This window comes from Scyliorhinus canicula, chromosome 29 (assembly GCF_902713615.1).
Source record: "Scyliorhinus canicula chromosome 29, sScyCan1.1, whole genome shotgun sequence".
Lineage (NCBI taxonomy): Eukaryota > Metazoa > Chordata > Chondrichthyes > Carcharhiniformes > Scyliorhinidae > Scyliorhinus > Scyliorhinus canicula.
In genome coordinates, this window is record NC_052174.1 from 13,875,889 (window position 1) to 13,896,284 (window position 20,396).

General features: G+C 52.4%; 1 protein-coding gene across 2 annotated transcripts in view; it reads left to right on the plus strand.

Annotated features, from left to right (window-relative positions):
• acap1 (ArfGAP with coiled-coil, ankyrin repeat and PH domains 1) overlaps window positions 1–20,396 on the plus strand; it is an 82,064-nt gene that overhangs the window by 24,794 nt on the left and 36,874 nt on the right. For both annotated transcript variants that reach the window (XM_038787016.1, XM_038787015.1), the window contains exons 2-6: window positions 9,925–9,982; window positions 11,743–11,862; window positions 15,196–15,249; window positions 16,324–16,382; window positions 19,779–19,962. In XM_038787016.1, the coding sequence (XP_038642944.1) occupies window positions 9,925–9,982; window positions 11,743–11,862; window positions 15,196–15,249; window positions 16,324–16,382; window positions 19,779–19,962 (475 nt within the window). The remainder of the gene's footprint in view (window positions 1–9,924; window positions 9,983–11,742; window positions 11,863–15,195; window positions 15,250–16,323; window positions 16,383–19,778; window positions 19,963–20,396) is intronic.

Consider the following 20,396-nt stretch of genomic DNA (forward strand, 5'->3'; position numbering starts at 1 on the left):
ATCCCCGTATCCCTCACTGTCCCCGTATCCCAGTATCCCTCACTGTCCCCGTATCCCCGTATCCCTCACTGTCCCCGTATCCCTCACTGTCCCCGTATCCCCGTATCCCTCACTGTCCCCGTATCCCTCACTGTCCCCGTATCCCCGTATCCCTCACTGTCCCCGTATCCCCGTATCCCTCACTGTCCCCGTATCCCCGTATCCCTCACTGTCCCCGTATCCCTCACTGTCCCCGTATCCCCGTATCCCTCACTGTCCCCGTATCCCCGTATCCCTCACTGTCCCCGTATCCCCGTATCCCTCACTGTCCCCGTATCCCCGTATCCCTCACTGTCCCCGTATCCCTTACTGTCCCCGTATCCCCGTATCCCTCACTGTTCCCGTATCCCCGTATCCCTCACTGTCCCCGTATCCCTCACTGTCCCCGTATCCCTCACTGCCCCAGTATCCCCGTATCCCTCACTGTCCCCGTATCCCTCACTGTCCCTGTATCCCTCACTGTCCCCGTATCCCTCACTGTCCCCGTATCCCTCACTGTCCCCGTATCCCCGTATCCCCCACTGTCCCCGTATCCCTCACTGTCCCCGTATCCCTCACTGTCCCCGTATCCCCGTATCCCCCACTGTCCCCGTATCCCTCACTGTCCCCGTATCCCTCACTGTCCCCGTATCCCCGTATCCCTCACTGTCCCCGTATCCCTCACTGTCCCCGTATCCCTCACTGTCCCCGTATCCCTCACTGTCCCCGTATCCCTCACTGTCCCCGTATCCCCGTATCCCTCACTGTCCCTGTATCCCCGTATCCCTCACTGTCCCCGTATCCCTCACTGTCCCCGTATCCCTCACTGTCCCCGTATCCCTCACTGTCCCCGTATCCCTCACTGTCTCCGTATCCCCGTATCCCTCACTGTCCCCATATCCCCGTATCCCTCACTGTCCCCGTATCCCTCACTGTCCCCGTATCCCCGTATCCCTCACTGTCCCCGTATCCCCGTATCCCTCACTGTCCCCGTATCCCTCACTGTCTCCGTATCCCCGTATCCCTCACTGTCCCCGTATCCCCGTATCCCTCACTGTCCCCGTATCCCTCACTGTCCCCATATCCCCGTATCCCTCACTGTCCCCGTATCCCTCACTGTCTCCGTATCCCCGTATCCCTCACTGTCCCCGTATCCCCGTATCCCTCACTGTCCCCGTATCCCTCACTGTCCCCGTATCCCAGTATCCATCACTGTCCCCGTATCCCCATATCCCTCACTGTCCCCGTATCCCTCACTGTCCCCGTATCCCCGTATCCCTCACTGTCCCCGTATCCCAGTATCCCTCACTGTCCCCGTATCCCCGTATCCCTCACTGTCCCCGTATCCCTCACTGTCCCCGTATCCCCGTATCCCTCACTGTCCCCGTATCCCTCACTGTCCCCGTATCCCCGTATCCCTCACTGTCCCCGTATCCCCGTATCCCTCACTGTCCCCGTATCCCCGTATCCCTCACTGTCCCCGTATCCCTCACTGTTCCCGTATCCCCGTATCCCTCACTGTCCCTGTATCACTCACTGTCCCCATATCCCCGTATCCCTCACTGTCCCCGTATCCCTCACTGTCCCCGTATCCCTCACTGTCTCCGTATCCCCGTATCCCTCACTGTCCCCGTATCCCTCATTGTCCCCGTATCCCTCACTGTCCCCGTATCCCCGTATCCCTCACTGTCCCCGTATCCCTCACTGTCCCCGTATCCCTCACTGTTCCCGTATCCCTCACTGTCCCCGTATCCCCGTATCCCTCACTGTCCCCGTATCCCCGTATCCCTCACTGTCCCCGTATCCCCGTATCCCTCACTGTCCCCGTATCCCCGTATCCCTCACTGTCCCCGTATCCCTCACTGTCCCCGTATCCCTCACTGTCCCCGTATCCCCGTATCCCTCACTGTCCCCGTATCCCTCACTGTCCCCGTATCTCCGTATCCCTCACAGTCCCCGTATCCCCGTATCCCTCACTGTCCCCGTATCCCTCACTGTCCCCGTATCCCCGTATCCCTCACTGTCCCCGTATCCCCGTATCCCTCACTGTCCCCGTATCCCCGTATCCCTCACTGTCCCCGTATCCCTCACTGTCCCCGTATCCCTCACAGTCCCCGTATCCCCGTATCCCTCACTGTCCCCGTATCCCCGTATCCCTCACTGTCCCCGTATCCCTCACAGTCCCCGTATCCCTCACAGTCCCCGTATCCCCGTATCCCTCACTGTCCCCGTATCCCTCACTGTCCCTGTATCCCCGTATCCCTCACTGTCCCCGTATCCCCGTATCCCTCACTGTCCCCATATCCCCGTATCCCTCACTGTCCCCGTATCCCCGTATCCCTCACTGTCCCCGTATCCCTCACTGTCCCCGTATCCCCGTATCCCTCACTGTCCCCGTATCCCTCACTGTCCCCGTATCCCCCACTGTCCCCGTATCCCCGTATCCCTCACTGTCCCCGTATCCCCGTATCCCTCACTGTCCCCGTATCCCTCACTGTCCCCGTATCCCTCACTGTCCAGGTATCCCTCACTGTCCCCGTATCCCCGTATCCCTCACTGTCCCCGTATCCCTCACTGTCCCCGTATCCCCGTATCCCTCACTGTCCCCGTATCCCCGTATCCCTCACTGTCCCCGTATCCCCGTATCCCTCACTGTCCCCATATCCATCACTGTCCCCATATCCCCGTATCCCTCACTGTCCCCGTAGCTCTCAATGTTATCTTCCCGAGTGTAATATATATATTTTTGATAAGTCATTATTTAAAATATAACAGGAGCGAGGCCCACGTATTCCCCATTCCCCGTAGGAGCGTGGCCCTCGTTCTCCCCACTCCCTGTGGGAGCGAGTCCCTCGTTCTCCCCACTCCCTGTGGGAGCGAGTCCCTCGTTCTCCCCACTCCCTGTGGGAGCGAGTCCCTCCTTCTCCCCACTCCCTGTGGGAGCGAGTCCCTCGTTCTCCCCCGTCCCTGTGGGAGCGAGTCCCTCGTTCTCCCCACTCCCCGTGGGAGCGAGTCCCTCGTTCTCCCCGTCCCTGTGGGAGTGAGTCCCTCGTTCTCCCCGTCCCTGTGGAAGTGAGTCCCTCGTTCTCCCCACTCCCCGTGGGAGCGAGTCCCTCGTTCTCCCCCATCCCTGTGGGAGTGAGTCCCTCGTTCTCCCCACTCTCTGGTTAAAGAGATTTTCCCTGAATTTCTGATTGGCTATCTCGGTGACTGCCTTCAATCAATGGCCTCTAGTTTAAGCTCTTTCCCCACACGAGGAACCATTCTCTCGGTATCCACTCCATTAAAACCTTTCAGAATTTCAAAGTCCTCGATACAGTCATCCCTCACCTTTCTCTTTTCAAGAATAGGGAGCGGCCTGTCAATCCCTTCGTGATATGTAAACTCACACATTTCTTTTTTTTTAAATTTAGAGTACCCAATTATTTTTTTCCAATTAAGGGGCAATTTAGCATGGCCAATCCACCTATCCTGCACATCTTTTGGGTTGTGGGGGTGAAACCCATGCAGACATGGGGAGAATGTGCAAACTCCTCACGGACAGTGACCCAGAGCCGGGATTCGAACCCGGGTCCTCAGCGCCATAGGCAGCAGTGCTAACCACTGTGCCACCGTGCTGCCCTAACTCACACATTTCTGATATCATCCCTGTAAATCTCCTCTGCACCTTCTCCACTGCTTCGATACCCTTATTATAATAAAGCTTCCAGAACTTCACGTACAGCTCCACGTGTAGTCTTACCATAGTTTGAAATGGGTTCAGCATAACTTCCCTTCTTTTCTATTCACCGCCTCTAACAGTTCAGTCTGCCACTTGCTTTGGCTTTTTTATGGTTTTCCTAACCTCTGGCGTAACCTTTTGTGATTGACTCATTTGTTCTCGGGTCCTCTCATTTCTCTTAGACTTGTACCTGCCGAGTAAGAAGTGACCTGCCTGACATTCCAACTGAAATGTTTATCTGTGTTGAACTTTATTTCCCAATGATTTGCCCATTCTACAGGTTTATTAATGTCCTCCTGTAATTTATCCTGTCTTGAAGCGTCCTCCACTTGCCCCTGATTCACGATTCCCCCGCCTTATTCATTCGTCGATTACGGGGCACCTTATTGAAAATCCAGATAAATGACATCTACTGTGTCACCATTGTCTACCCTCTCTTCTACTTTGTTCAAAAAAACAATAAGATTGATTAAGCACGATTTACTCTTTTGAAATCCATGCTGACTATTTATTGTTATATTTCTTGTCTCTAGATGTCCTTCTCGCCTCTCCTTGAGTGACTATATTTCCTACTACCGATGTTAAACTGACTGATCTATATTTCCCTAGACCTGTTCTGTCTCCCTTTTTAAATATAGTAGCCGGGATTCTCCGAGTCGGAAAATGTGTCCCCCCCGGATCATTTTAAAGCGTGTTATGTTATGATCACTATTTCTTGATGTCCCTTCTTCTTCTCTTATCGGCTGTGGTTCATATCCCCCATGACCAGATCCGATTACAAATCTTTCTTTATTGTTTTTTTTTAACATACTGGGTTAGAAAGAAGGTCTGCGCACACTGTCAGAACACTAATTCCTTAATTCCCCTTTACCTACTTCCTCCAGCCGTTATTATGGTTTAGCTGGTTTAGCTCACTGGGCTAAATCGCTGGCTTTTAAAGCAGACCAAGCAGGCCAGCAGCACGGTTCGATTCCCGTACCAGCCTCCCCGGACAGGCGCCGGAATGTGGCGACTAGGGGCTTTTCACAGTAACTTCATTGAAGCCTACTCGTGACAATAAGCGATTTTCATTTTTTCATTTCAGTGGAGTTGAAATCTCTGTATTATTCTCTAATTACAGCTCAGTTCCCTAATCTGTTTGCACATTTCTTCCTCCACGTCCCTTCCGCTATTGGCTGGCCTGTAGACTACACATATTGACGTGATTTATCTCTTTATGTCTAACCAGAGAGATTCTATTTCTGCCCCACTGATAGCGTGTCCCATTCCTCCACTGACACTTGTTATTCCTGACCAATGCAGTGCCACACCGCCCATGTACCCTGCTCTACATTTCTTTACCAATCTTATACCCTGCACCATTTAATTCCCAGGTCTGTTTGTTTTAGAACATAGAACATAGAACACTACAGCGCCAGTACGGGCCCTTCAGCCCTCGATGTTGCGCCAACCTGTGAAACCATCTGAAGCCTATCTGACCCACACTATTCCATTTTCATCCATATGTCTATCCAGTGACCACTTAAATGCCCTTAAAGTTGGCGAGTCTACTACTGTTGCAGGCAGGGCGTTCCACACCCCTACTACTCTCTGAGTAAAGAAACTGCCTCTGACATCTGCCCTATATCTACCACCCCTCAATTTAAAGCTATGTCCCCTCGTGTTGGTCATCACCATCCGAGGAAAAAGACTCTCACTGTCCACCCTATCTAACCCTCTGACTATCTTATATGTCTCTATTAAGTCACCTCTCAGCCTTCTCCTCTCTAACGAAAACAATCTCAAGTCCCTGAGCCTTTCCTCGTAAGACCTTCCCTCCATACCAGGCAACATCCTAGTAAATCTCCTCTGAACCCTTTCCAAAGCTTCCACATCCTTCCTATAATGTGGTGACCAGAACTGCATGCAGTACTCCAGGAGCGGCCGTACCAGAGTTATGTACAGCTGCAGCATGACCTCGTGGCTCCGAAACTCAATCCCCCTACAGATAAAGGCTAGCACATCATATGCCTTCTTAACAGCCCTATTAACCTGGGTGGCAACTTTCAGGGATTTATGTACCTGGATGCCGAGATCTCTCTGTTCACCTACACTACCAAGAATCTTGCCATTAGCCCAGTACTCTGCATTCCTGATACTCCTTCCAAAGTGAACCACCTCACACTTTCCCGCATTAAACTCCATCTGCCACCTCTCAGCCCAGCTCTGCAGCTTATCTATGTCCCTCTGTAACCTATAACATCCTTCAGCACTATCCACAACTCCACCGACCTTCGTGTCATCTGCAAATTTACTAACCCATCCTTCTACACCCTCTTCCAGGTCATTTATAAAAATGACAAACAGCAGTGCCCCCAAAACAGATCCTTGCGGTACACCACTAGTAACTGAACTCCAGGATGAACATTTGCCATCAACCACCACCCTCTGTCTTCTTTCAGCTAGCCAATTACTGATCCAAACCGCTAAATCACCTTCAATCCCATACTTCCGTATTTTCTGCAATAGCCTACCGTGGGGAACCTTATCAAACGCCTTACTGAAATCCATATACACCACATCAACCGCTTTACCCTCATCCACCTGTTTGGTCACCTTCTCAAAAAACTCAATAAAGTTTGTGAGGCATGACCTACCCTTCACAAAACCGTGTTGACTATCGCTAATCAACTTGTTCTTTTCAAGATGATTACAAACCCTATCTCTTATAACCTTTTCCAACATTTTACCCACAACCGAAGTAAGGCTCACAGGTCTATAATTACCAGGGTTGTCTCTACTCCCCTTCTTGAACAAGGGGACAACATTTGCTATCCTCCAGTCTTCCGGCACTATTCCTGTCGACAAAGACGACATAAAGATCAAGGACAAAGGCTGTGCAATCTCCTCCCTGGCTTCCCAGAGAATCCTAGGATAAATTCCATCTGGCCCAGGGGACTTATCTATTTTTAAACTTTCCAAAATTGCTAACACCTCCTCCTTGTAAACCTCAATCCCATCTAGCCTGGTCGACTTTTCTGGAGCCATTTCTCGGTTAACCGGACAATAATCGGGCAACCTCTCCCCCCCCCCCCCCCCCCACCGAACAATCATCAGGCCCCCCCACCACCGCAGACATATTGCCGGCATTCACCCCTTCAGTGCCCACAATTCCCCCCCCCACTTCCTGTTTCTCGCCCCACAACCACACCGAACTGGAAACCCCCACCCCATGTAAATTTGCAGATGACACTAAAGTCGGTGGAGTTGTGGACAGTGCGGAAGGATGTTACAAGTTACAGAAGGACATAGATAAGCTGCAGAGCTGGGCTGACAGGTGGCAAATGGAGTTTAATGTAGAAAAGTGTGAGGTGATTCATTTTGGAAGGAATAACAGAAAGGCAGAGTACTGGGCTAATGGTAAGATTCTTGGTAGTGTGGACGAGCAGAGAGATCTCGGCGTCCATGTCCATAGATCCCTGAAAGTTGCCACCCAGGTTGAGAGGGTTGTTAAGAAGGCATACGGTGTGTTAGCTTTTATTGGTAGAGGAATTGAGTTTCGGAGCCATCTGGTCATGTTGCAGTTGTACAAAACTCTGGTGTGGCCGCATTTGGAGTATTGTGTGCAGTTCTGGTCGCCACATTATAGGAAGGATGTGGAAGCATTGGAAAGGGTACAGAGGAGATTTACAAGAATGTTGCCTGGTATGGAGGGAAGATCATATGAGGAAAGGCTGAAGGACTTGAGGCTGTTTTCATTAGAGAGAAGAAGGTTAAGAGGTGACTTAATAGAGGCATACAAGATGATCAGAGGATTAGATAGGGTGGACATCGAGAGAACTTTTTCCTCGGATGGTGATGTCCAGCATGAGGGGACATAGCTTTAAATTGAGGGGAGATAGATATAGGACAGATGTCAGAGGTAGATTCTTTACTCAAAGAGTAGTAAGAGCGTGGAATGCCCTGCATGCAACAGTAGGGGACTCGCCAACACTAAACGCATTCAAATGGTCATTGGATAGACATATGGACGATAAGGGAATAGTGTAGATGGGCTTTAGAGGGGTTTCATAGGTCGGCGCAACATCGTGGGCCGAAGGGCCTGTACTGCGCTGTAATGTTCTATGTTCTATGTTCTAGGGCCCGTTCCCATGCTGACCCTTGGCACAGCCATTTTGGCATTGTGCCAACGGGGCCGTGCCCCGGCGGGCCCCCCCCCCTCCCCCCTCCCCCCCACTCCGCGGGTGCTGTACTTACCTGTGCGCCTCAGGGGCGATTCCCCTCAACTGAATCCCGTTCAGCTGCTGTGAACCTCGGGCACACGGTGTCACGTTTGGCTATTCAGTGAGGGAGGGGATACATGTGGCGAGGGGGGCTGGCTAATCATATTCAAATGCATTCAAATTTATTAAAATGAGATTCTCGGCCTTTGTGGCGGGTGACGCGTCGCGTTTCCCCATCCTCTCCACATTTCCCGCCTGCGTCGCCCATTCTCTCTGACGTCGCTAAAAATCGCCCCCTGTACTTAATAAACTTACACTTCTGGTCTGTAATTCTATTTATTTCCCTGCCATCAAAGACCTCCTTTACTTAGCCTTTTCCCCCAATGTTCTCTTGGCCTGTTTTGTTGACATGTCGGCTTCTCAACGAGTCGTCCCCCCCACTCTGCTGCCCCACCCGCCCCTCCTCCAGTACAGGCTTAAAGCCACCTCCTTTTCGGCTAGGCCCCGGGAGCCATTCCAGGTCAGGCAGATACCACCTCACCGGTATGGCTCCATCCTGTCTCCGAGTGGGCCCAGGCTCTGCATCGTGGACCCCCGCCCCCTGCCCCGCAAGACGTGGCGGCTTGATCTTGCGGGGTGGCGGAGGGGAAAGAGTGCATCTCTTGGAGACGCCGGCCCGACGATCGGTGGGCACCGATCGCGGGCCAGTCCCCTCCCGTGCTCGATCCCCTCTCCGCCCCCCACAGGCCCCAAACTTACCTTTCGCGATATGTTCACGCCGGCAGCGACCAGGTGTGGTTGCCGCCAGCGTGAACAGGTCGGGAACGTCAGGCCGCTCGGCCCATCCGGGGAGAGTGCCATTTTTGGGGGCGGGGGGGTGGGAGAATCACGAGGCGTGCCAGGGCGGCGTGTCGTGATTCGCCCGGCCCTCCCGCGATTCTCCCACCCGGCGTGGGGAGCGGAGAATCGTGCCCCTTGTTCTAGACACCCCCCCCACATCATCCTCCCTTCAGTCAGAGGGAACACGGTAGCATTGTGGATAGCACAATCGCTTCACAGCTCCAGGGTCCCAGGTTCGATTCCGGCTTGGGTCACTGTTCTGTGCGGCGTCTGCACATTCTCCCCGTGTGTGCGTGGGTTTCCTCCGGGTGCTCCGGTTTCCTCCCACAGTCCAAAGATGTGCAGGTTAGGTGGATTGGCCTTGATAAATTGCCCTTAGTGTTGGGTGGGGTTACTGGGTTATGGGGTTATGGGGATGGGGTGGAGGTGTTGACCTTGGGTAGGGTGCTCTTTCTAAGAGCCGGTGTAGACTCGATGGGCCGAATGGCCTCCTTCTGCACTGTAAAATCTATGAAATCTATGAAATCTTTAGACAGGACCAATGATTGTGGGTGGTCCTCCTAGTGTGGATTTTGTCCATTTTTTTCCCCACACTTAAAACACATGCCACCTAATGCGAGGTCCTGCCGCCATATTGTTCATCGCAGTTCCTAGGAATTCCCAAAATCTGCATTGGATCACAGTCAATCGGCGACGGAGAAACCCGTATCTGTTGCGGAACGTTGCTGTGCCTGCAGAGCGCAGGAAGCAAAGGTGTAACATTGGTTCAATAAGCTCCAGTTCTACACCGGACTTAAACGGAAGGCTGGAGGTCGGTGGAGAATAGTGAGGCGGCCTCCCTCGAGACCCTGTTCTGTGAACACGCCGAGGGCCAGGATCCGGCCCTGAGTTCCACCGGTTGAGTGTGGAGCGTTGCATCCTGTATTCCATCATCCTTCTCAGAGATGTCATGCGTATGTGGACACCGGCACTGAGCAAGGGGCCACCCATACACGATGGGCGTATACCCTCCTCCTGTGCTGTCAGCCTCCATCATTCTGCCCGCTTTCCTGAGCTGGCCTGGTACGAGAACCGGATCGATATTCAGGGGGGGGGGGAAGTATTCAGTTCGATGCTTAACCAGGGTCGTCTCTCTATTTCCAGGGCTTCAATCGAAGGAGTAGAGACCGAGGTGACAGAGCTTGAAGTCAAACTCGAGAAGGTGAGTGCCCTGAGCTGGGACTGGCGGGGGCGGGGGCGGGGGTGGGGGGGGGGGGGGGGGGGGGGGGGGGTTGAAGGTGGTGAACAGGGCAGGGACAGTGGGGGCTTCCTTCCATTTTCCCAGGCCGGAACCCGGCCGAGTTCCAGAACCCTCCTCTCAGAGCTGAAGACTCGGGCAGAACATTCCGGATGGCGGGAAAGGAGAACCGCACAGGCCAGGGAAGTCCAAGTTAATTGAACACGGTAATCTATCCAATCGTATTGTCCAATACAGTTCAGCCCAACCTCAACAGCACGGTAGCATAGTGGTTAGCACAATCGCTTCACAGCTCCAGGGTCCCAGGTTCGATTCCCGGCTTGGGTCACTGTCTGTGCGGAGTCTGCACATCCTCCCCGTGTGTGCGTGGGTTTCCTCCGGGTGCTCCGGTTTCCTCCCACAGTCCAAAGATGTGCAGGTTAGGTGGATTGGCCATGATAAATTGCCCCTTAGTGTCCAAAATTGCCCTTAGTGTTGGGTGGGGTTACTGGGCTATGGGGATAGGGTGGAGGTGTTGACCTTGGGTAGGGTGCTCTTTCCAGGAGCCGGTGCAGACTCGATGGGCCGAATGGCCTCCTTCTGCACTGTAAATTCTATGTAAAACAAGACTGTCTTGAACATGCTCGATGATTGAGTTTCCTCGGCCCTCTACGATGGAGAATTCCAAAGATTCATGAAATGAAAATGAAAATCGCTTATTGTCACGAGTAGGCTTCAAATGAAGTTACTGTGAAAAGCCCCTAGTCACCACATTCCGCCGCCTGTTCGGGGAGGCTGGTACGGGAATTGAACCGTGCTGCTGGCCTGCCTTGGTCTGCTTTAAAAGCCAGCTATTTAGCCCTGTGCTAAACCAGCCCATCCCCTCTGAGCGAAGAAATTCCTCCTCATCTCAATCCCAAATGGCTTTATTCCGAAGCACCGTTCCTGTGTTTTTTTTTTATTGGACTCACCAGCCAGGGGTAAACATCCTGTCCACGTTCACCCTGCCGAGCCCTGTGCGGATTTGGTAAGCTTCAATCAGGTCACCTCTCATTCTTCGAAACTCCAGAGATTCTCCTCAGTCTCTCCTCGTCAGACAATCCCACCGTCCCAGGAATTATTCTGGTGGACGTCCCTCGCACTCCCTCTCTGGCAAGAATATCCTTCCTTCGATAAGGAGGCCACAATTGTACACGATACTCCAGGTGAGGTATCGATATAACTGGGGCTTTCCTTCCCTCTCTTCCCATTGGGGTGGCACAGTGGTTAGCACTGCTGCCTCACAGCGCCAGGACCCGGGTTCAATTCCGGCCTTGGCTCACTGTCTGTGCGGAGTCTGCACGGTCTCCCCGTGTCTGCGTGGGTTTCCTCCGGGTGCTCCGGTTTCCTCCCACACGTCCAAAGATGTCCAGGTTAGGTGGATTGGCCGTGCTAAATTGCCCTTAGTGTCCAACAATGTGGGGTTAAGAGGATAGGGCGGGCCATTGGGCCTAGGCAGGTTGCTCTTTCAGATGGTCGGCACAGACTCGATGGGCCGAATGGCCTCCTTCTGCACTGTGGGGAATCTATGGAAGCCTGTTTCTGTCTGATTGCTCCATCGGATATCTGCTTCCAAACTGTGTGAAATTGGGAAATACCAAAACCTGTCAGAGATCTTTCAGCCAATGAGAAATATCCAAACCCAGACTGTTCCTCGGAAACATTCCCGTGCGATCTGATTGGTGTGTGGCCACCTCTTGTTACAGCTGGTGAAGTTATGCAATGCCATGCTGGAAGCGGGCAGAACGTATGGCACCACGGCCAGGCAGTTTGTGAATGGAATCCGGGAGTTATCCACACACTGCAGCGGCGACGAGATGATGAGTGTAAGTAATTGTGTGTACACAACGCTTACAAATCCTCCAGACAGGGACCTGAATCTGAAATAGTACCTGTCTGTGTGCATGTGTGTGTGTCTGTGTGCATGTGTGTGTACCTGTGTGCGCCTGTATGTGTGTGAGCGCCTGTATGTGTGTGAGCGCCTGTATGTGTGTGAGCGCCTGTATGTGTGTGTGCGCCTGTATGTGTGTGTGCGCCTGTGTGCGTGTGTGCGCCTGTATGCGTGCGTGCGCCTGTATGTGTGTGCGCGCCTGTATGTGGGCGCGTGCCTGTATGTGAGTGTGCGCCTGTATGTGTGTGAGCGCCTGTATGTGTGTGAGTGCCTGTATGTGTGTGAGCGCCTGTATGTGTGTGTGCACCTGTATGTGTGTGTGCACCTGTATGTGTGTGAGCGCCTGTATGTGTGTGAGCGCCTGTATGTGGGCGCGTGCCTGTATGTGAGTGTGCGCCTGTATGTGTGTGAGTGCCTGTATGTGTGTGAGCGCCTGTATGTGTGTGCGCGCCTGTATGTGGGCGCGTGCCTGTATGTGAGTGTGCGCCTGTATGTGGGCGCGTGCCTGTATGTGAGTGTGCGCCTGTATGTGTGTGAGCGCCTGTATGTGTGTGTGCACCTGTATGTGTGTGAGCGCCTGTATGTGTGTGTGCACCTGTATGTGTGTGTGCACCTGTATGTGTGTGTGCACATGTATGTGAGTGTGCGCCTGTATGTGTGTGAGCGCCTGTGTGTGCGGGTGCACCTGTATGTGTGTGAGCGCCTGTATGTGTGTGAGCGCCTGTATGTGTGTGCGCGCCTGTATGTGGGCGCGTGCCTGTATGTGAGTGTGCGCCTGTATGTGCGTGCGTGCCTGTATGTGCGTGTGCGCCTGTATGTGTGTGAGCGCCTGTATGTGTGTGTGCACCTGTATGTGTGTGAGCGCCTGTATGTGTGTGCGCGCCTGTATGTGTGTGTGCACCTGTATGTGTGTGAGCGCCTGTATGTGTGTGCGCGCCTGTATGTGTGTGTGCACCTGTATGTGGGCGCGTGCCTGTATGTGAGTGTGCGCCTGTATGTGGGCGCGTGCCTGTATGTGAGTGAGCGCCTGTATGTGTGTGTGCACCTGTATGTGTGTGAGCGCCTGTATGTGTGTGCGCGCCTGTATGTGGGCGCGTGCCTGTATGTGTGTGTGCGCCTGTATGTGTGTGAGCACCTGTATGTGTGTGTGCACCTGTATGTGTGTGAGCGCCTGTATGTGTGTGTGCACCTGTATGTGTGTGTGCGCCTGTATGCGTGTGTGCGCCTGTATGTGTGAGCGCGCCTGTATGTGGGCGCGTGCCTGTATGTGAGTGTGCGCCTGTATGTGTGTGAGCGCCTGTATGTGTGTGTGCACCTGTATGTGTGTGAGCGCCTGTATGTGTGTGTGCGCCTGTATGTGTGTGTGCGCCTGTATGCGTGTGTGCGCCTGTATGCGTGTGTGCGCCTGTATGTGTGAGCGCGCCTGTATGTGGGCGCGTGCTTGTATGTGAGTGTGTGCCTGTATGTGTGTGAGCGCCTGTATGTGTGTGCGCGCCTGTATGCGTGTGTGCGCCTGTATGCGTGTGTGCGCCTGTATGTGTGTGCGCGCCTGTATGTGGGCGCGTGCCTGTATGTGAGTGTGCGCCTGTATGTGTGTGAGCGCCTGTATGTGTGTGTGCACCTGTATGTGTGTGAGCGCCTGTATGTGTGTGAGCGCCTGTATGTGTGTGAGCGCCTGTATGTGTGTGAGCGCCTGTATGTGTGTGTGCGCCTGTATGTGTGTGTGCGCGCCTGTATGTGTGTGTGCGCCTGTATGTGTGTGAGCGCCTGTATGTGTGTGCGCGCCTGTGTGTGCGGGTGCACCTGTATGTGTGTGAGCGCCTGTATGTGTGTGAGCGCCTGTATGTGTGTGTGTGTGTGCGCCTGTGAGTGTGTGTGTGCACCTGTAAGTGTGTGTGTGTGTATGCGGGCAGGGGTGGTGTAGTGGTATTGTCACTGCACTAGCAATCCAGAAACCCAGTGTCATGTGTTGGGGTCCCGACTGTGCATGTGTGTTTGCGTGTGTGTGTGCATGATTGTGTACGTCTGTGCATACTTGTCTGCTAGCATGTGTTTGTATGTGTGAGTATGTGTCTGTGTTGTGTTCTAAAATGATTGTGTAGGTGTGTGACCATGTGTATGAGTATGTGTTTGAGTGTGTGAGTATGTGTTTGAGTGTGTGAGTATGTGTCTCTGTGTGTTGCGTGTTTGTGTGTGTGTGTGAGTGTGTGTGTGAGTATGTGTGTTCGTGTGTGCCTGCGTGTGTTGTGGAAGAATATAAGCATGTGTGTGTCTTTACAGGTATACCTGTACATGTGTCTGTGTCTAGATCTGTGCACATGTATGTATGTGTTTCTGTGTGTGAACATTCCTACCCGTGTTAGATCTGTGGCTGTTTTTGTGAGGGTGTGTACAAGTGTACCTTTCTGCAAATGTGTCTGTGCATTCACGTGTATATGTGCACATGTGTAGGTGGGTGTGGACTCGTGTTCATATGCATGTCCAGGTCTGTGTGTGGGTATGTTTGTGTGTGAATGAGTCTGTGTGAGCGCTCCTAACAGATAAACTGTGTGACCCCCTACCCCCCGACAGATAAACTGTGTGACCCCCCTCACCCCCAACAGATAAACTGTGTGACCCCCTGATGCACCATCGATTGCACGCGAGGCGAGTGATTTACCAATGTCAGGCTTTAATTAACTAGAACACAGCCTGGCGATCGTCTACAGTGGAAAGGGACGATCGTCAGGCTTCTGAGCATTTATACCTCGTTGATAGAGGCGTGGTTAACTCAGCCTCTCGGCCAATCGGTCGAGAGGCACATGACCGACCAGGGCCAATGGTAAGCCGACGTTCTGGCCCAATGGCAGACGAGTATGCAGATCATATCATCACACCCCCTCACCCCCAACAGATAAACTGTGTGACCCCCCTCCCCCTGACAGATAAATGTTGTGACCCCCCCTCCCCTCCATCTACCTTGTCTCATAGACCACAAGAAAACATTGCAAACTCAGAGTGAGAAAAGGCCATTGAGCCCACCGATCTCGGCCTATCCAGGCTCCAGGCCTGACTATATTATTCTGGACACCCCAACTCTTCTCATTGCCTCGTCAGGTTAGTCTGTTGAGGTCACGATCTGTCCAAGGTGCTGACTGTTGATCGGAGTTTGACCGTGAATGTTCACCCCCCCCCCCCCCCCCCCCTCTGGACCTCCGTCACCCCTTCCCTTCCCCCCACCACCCCCCACCCCGCCGCCATTTTGAGTGTTTTGTTTTTATTCACACAGGGCTGCCTGGAGAAGTTTTCTAACAGTCTGAACCACATGATTGACCATCACACGGTGAGTAACTCCGCTGAACGTTCCCCCCTCCGGATCAAACTCATCCCCTCCTCGTTTCGTCTCTCCGGGCGGGCGGGCCGGTTTTCCCGCCGCGCCCGGCCTCCTGCCCAGCTGGGGCACCGTTAGCGTCGCGCTGCGGGCACCTGTGGTGAATCTTTGTTGGTCAAGGGAGTGGAAATGGGTTCAAGGAGGTTTGGACAGACGCAAGGGAAATGGGGGGAGGGGCGGGGGCGATGGGGGTTGGGGGAGAGGCTGCGGGATGAGGGAGCGGGAGGGACGACAACATTGGGATTCAGCCCGAATACAGAGAAAGGAAAAGTGTGGCAGAGGTGGAGAGGAAGGAGAGGAATACACATAGAAACATAGAAGCACAGAACAGGCCCTTCGGCCCACTATGTTGTGCCGAACCTTTGTCCTAGATTAATCATAGATTATCATAGAATTTACAGTGCAGAAGGAGGCCATTCGGCCCATCGAGTCTGCACCGGCTCTTGGAAAGAGCACCCTACCCAAGGTCAACACCTCCACCCTATCCCCATAACCCAGTCACCCCACCCAACACTAAGGGCAATTTTGGACACTAAGGGCAATTTATCACGGCCAATCCACCCTAACCCGCACATCTTTGGACTGTGGGAGGAAACCGGAGCACCCGGAAGAAACCCACGCACACACGGGGAGGATGTGCAGACGCCGCACAGACAGTGACCCAAGCCGAGAATCGAACCTGGGAGCCTGGAGCTGTGAAGCAATTGTGCTATACACGGAGAGAGAACGAGAGAATGTAAAGTGAACTGAAGCGATGTGAAGGGGTAGAGGGCAAGGAAAGGAAAGCAGCAGCGATGAGCGCCCATTTGGGAGAATTTAACTCCGACAGTCCTTGTCATTGACATCCCTGATCTTGGCGTTTCTGAGTGTTTGCCTGTGATTCGGTACATCCAGAAGACACTGCGTTTAGACTCCTTATTTTTTTGAGGTGCAGGATGAGGTTTTATAAAATGAAATGATTCTTCCGGTGACGAATCCCTCCTCCTCCGAATCTCCCCAGCAATTTGTGTTTCTTTTGTGTTTCAGACCCTCATCGAGGTGACTCAGAAATCAGTCAAACAGCATCTCTTTAACTTCATCAAGGAGTGAGTACACATCACGCTGTGTCCCACGGCAGACTTTACCGTTTATCTGTGTTCAAATACCTGCGGACAGAGCAGATTAATGGCCCAGAGGTCAATTAAGGCCCTCAAGTGGCCAGGGATACTGATGGACCTTTAAAACACCGTATATCACAGCGAGACCCTTTTTCAACTTGTGCATGCTTTTGTTCTGTGTCGGTGACTGTTCATAAAGCGATGGAAATGGGCCTTCCTGTACAACCCACAATCCTGTGGGACACGACCTCTCCTATCCCATGAGGCAAAGTGTCGCACTGAAGACGTGGTGTGTTATTTTAAAAGATGTGCCGACTGTCTGATAAAGCAATGGGCTTGAATCTGGTCCTGTTCAGACCGAGATGAGGAGGTATTTCGTCTCTCAGAGGGGAATGAATCTGTGGAATTCTTTACCGCAGAGAGCTGTAGAGGCTGGGTCGCTGAGTATGTTCAAGGCCTAGGTAGACCGGTTTTTAATCGGTGAGGGAATCGAGTGCGATGGGGAGAAAGCAGGAAAGAGGAGTTGACGATGATATCAGATCATGTGATGGTCTCATTGAATGGCGGAGTTGACCCGATGGGCCGAGTGGCCTCCTTCTGATCTTTTGCAGCTGAAGCTGCCAAAACCTTTCCGGTGGCAGCCTTGGAGGTGGTCTCCCTCGCCTCTGTAACATTCGTCACAATTCCTGGGATAATGGCCCGTTTTCTTTCCCCGCTCCGAACAATGACCCTGCTCCTGGGATCTGCCTCCCCTGTGTCTGTCACTTGGGTGTCCCACCTGGCAGCCATTCCACTCCAACGTTGATTTACCTCCCCTTCCTGCACGTACTGTAGGGCGGTAGCCCAGTGGTTAGCACTGTTGCTTCACAGCTCCAGGGTCCTAGGTTCGATTCCCGGTTCGGGTCACCGTCTGTGCGGAGTCTGCACGTTCTCCCCGTGTCTGCGTGGGTTTCCTCCGGGTGCTCCGGTTTCCTCCCACAAGTCCCGAAAGACATGCTGTTGGGTGAATTGAACGTTCTGAATTCTCCCTCTGTGGACTCGAACAGGCGCCGGAATGTGGCGACGAGGGGCTTTTCACAGTAACTTCATTGCAGTGTTAATGTAAGCCGACTTGTGACAATATTAAACATCATTATTAGCCTTGAGATGCCTTTCTCCACACATTCAGTGGCTTGAGCTCTCTCCATCGCTTTACCCAGAGATATTTTTCCTTTGTACATTGATGTCGTTGACGCCACAAACCAGGCGGTCTCGCATCATGTCACTTAATGCCGAGCCGAATACACAGCCATTTGGCTAAATCTGGCTTCGAAAGCCAAAATCTTCTCCCCGGTTCCCCCGATGGCCAAATTAAATTTATACCGTCTTAGCATAATGGAGGGTCTGGGGTTGAAGTACTCTCTCAAGGGTCACCAATTGGTCAAACAATTTTGTATCTGGGGGCCCTCTGGGGGGGGTTAAGTTCCTGATGAGGTTGTAGGTCTGGGGCCCACAAACCAATAGCATGATAGCCCTTTGCTTATCTTCTCCCGTGATCTCATTGGCGATTTTAAAGAACCGGAGCATCTCGCTATATTGGCTCCAGTCTTCAGGATTGAGTTATCCTATCAGAGGTGAGGTTTCTCACTCACTGTTTTACCGCCGACCTCGTCTTTTCCGTATTTTGGAGATTTCCGTTGCAACCCCTTCCCCCTTGAAATTCAAGACTTGCAAACGTTGTCCGATTTGTTCTCGTCGCCAATGTAAAATATTAAAACATGCTGCTGTGTTGAGAGACCTGGGTGTGCTAGTGCATGAGTCGCAAAAAGTTGGTTTACCGGTGCAACAGGTGATTAAGAACGCAAATAGAATTTTGTCCTTCATTGCTAGAGGGATGGAGTTTAAGACTAGGGAGGTTATGTTGCAATTGTATACGGTGTTAGTGAGGCCACACCTGGAGTATTGTGTTCAGTTTTGGTCTCCTTACTTGAGAAAGGACGTACTGGCGCTGGAGGGTGTGCAGAGGAGATTCACTAGGTTAATCCCAGATCTGAAGGGGTTGGATTATGAGGAGAGGTTGAGTAGACTGGGATTATACTCGTTGGAATTTAGAAGGATGAGGGGGGATCTTATAGAAACATATAAAATTATGAAGGGAATAGATAGGATAGATGCGGGCAGGTTGTTTCCACTGGCGGGTGAAAGCAGAACTAGGGGAGCATAGCCTCAAAATAAGGGGAAGTAGATTTAGGACTGAGTTTAGGAGGAACTTCTTCACCCAAAGGGTTGTGAATCGATGGAATTCCCTGCCCAGTGAAGCAGTAGAGGCTCCTTCATTAATTATTTTTAAGATAAAGATAGACAGTTTTTTGAAGAATAAAGGGATTAAAGGTTATGGTGTTCGGGCCGGAAAGTGGAGCTGAGTCCACAAAAAATCAGCCATGATCTCATTGAATGGCGGAGCAGGCTCGAGGGGCCAGATCATAGATCATAGAATTTACAGTGCAGAAGGAGGCCATTCGGTCCATCGGGTCTGCACCGGCTCCTGGAAAGAGCACCCTACCCAAGGTTAACACCTCCACCCTATCCCCATAACCCAGTAACCCCACCCAACACTAAGGGCAATTTTGGACACTAAGGGCAATTTATCATGTCCAATCCACCTAACTTGCACATCTTTGGACTGTGGGAGGAAACCGGAGCACCCGGAGGAAACCCACGCACACACGGGGAGGATGTGCAGAATCCGCACAGACAGTGACCCAAGCCGGGAATCGAACCTGGGACCCTGGAGCTGTGAAGCGATTGTGCTATCCACAATGCTACCGTGCTGCCCACAGATGGCCTACTCCTGCTCCTAGTTCTTATGTTCTTATGTAATAGCGTGAGGTATCACCTGAGGAGGCTTCTAGTTTAACAAAACGGTTGATTAAAGGGAAACAACAATGAGGTTTAACTATAGAGAGACACATAGAGGCCTTCTCCTTGATTCCTGGGTCCACACTGCCCGGGCGCCAGTTTCCAAGGCCCCGCACTTTTTCCCCGTTGATCAGGCTTCTCGCACTCCTGCCCAATAAGCCCTGAGCTGGCCCGTGAAAGATTATCCCTTACAGGAGCCACATTACCAGTGTCCGTGTGTGTGTGTGTGTTTGTGCAGGTTGATGTCTGGGTGTCGGCCTCTGTGTCAATGTTTATCTTTTTGTCCAACTGTCCCTTTCTGTGTTCATTTCGGCCCCCCTCCCGTCTCCAATGTTGGATCTGCATTCCTGCCCAGACTCGTCGTTAAGGTTGGAAAATCCTAGGGCAGGAGGTGTTCTTTCCCTTTCCCAGTTCAACGCTGCGAGAGTGGATCTTCGAGGTAACGAAGGCGACTTCTTCTCGCCGTCTGTTTCTCTTCCCACTCAGGGACGTGAGGAAGTTCAAGGACACGAAGAAACACTTTGACAAAAGCAGCGAGGATTTAGAGAACGCGCTGAACAGGAACGCCCAGGTTCCCCCCAAGAAGCAGCACGAGGTGGACGAAGCAACCAATACCCTCCAGACGGCTCGGAGGTCCTTCCGCCACATCTCGCTGGATTACGTCCTCCAGGTGGGGGCTACTTTCAACCTTCCCTCCTGCGGAGGGCCCCTCGGGCCTGTGCTGTGGTTCAGTAATTGACTCCTGGTAACTTCACTCACTCCCCTTGATGTCAGAACCCTCAATATCCTCACTGAACAGCAATCTCCATTTAGAAATGTCAATTGATTCCCCCCTGCCCCTTTAATCAATTTACACACTGAGATCCTCCTTGATCTCATAATCCAATACATTTACAGTCAGGGCTGCCGAGTACATTGAGGAAATATGATACCCACCTAAATGGATCCAGGATGTTGGAAAACCGGATGCCCAGGCCCAGAGTAGAAAGGGATCATCACATCAGTCAGTGACAGAGCTGGAATATTCATGATGTAACGTGGAGTGGTCGATGGGGACAGTGGAGAGGGAGCTTTACTCTGTATCTAACCCCGTGCTGTACCTGT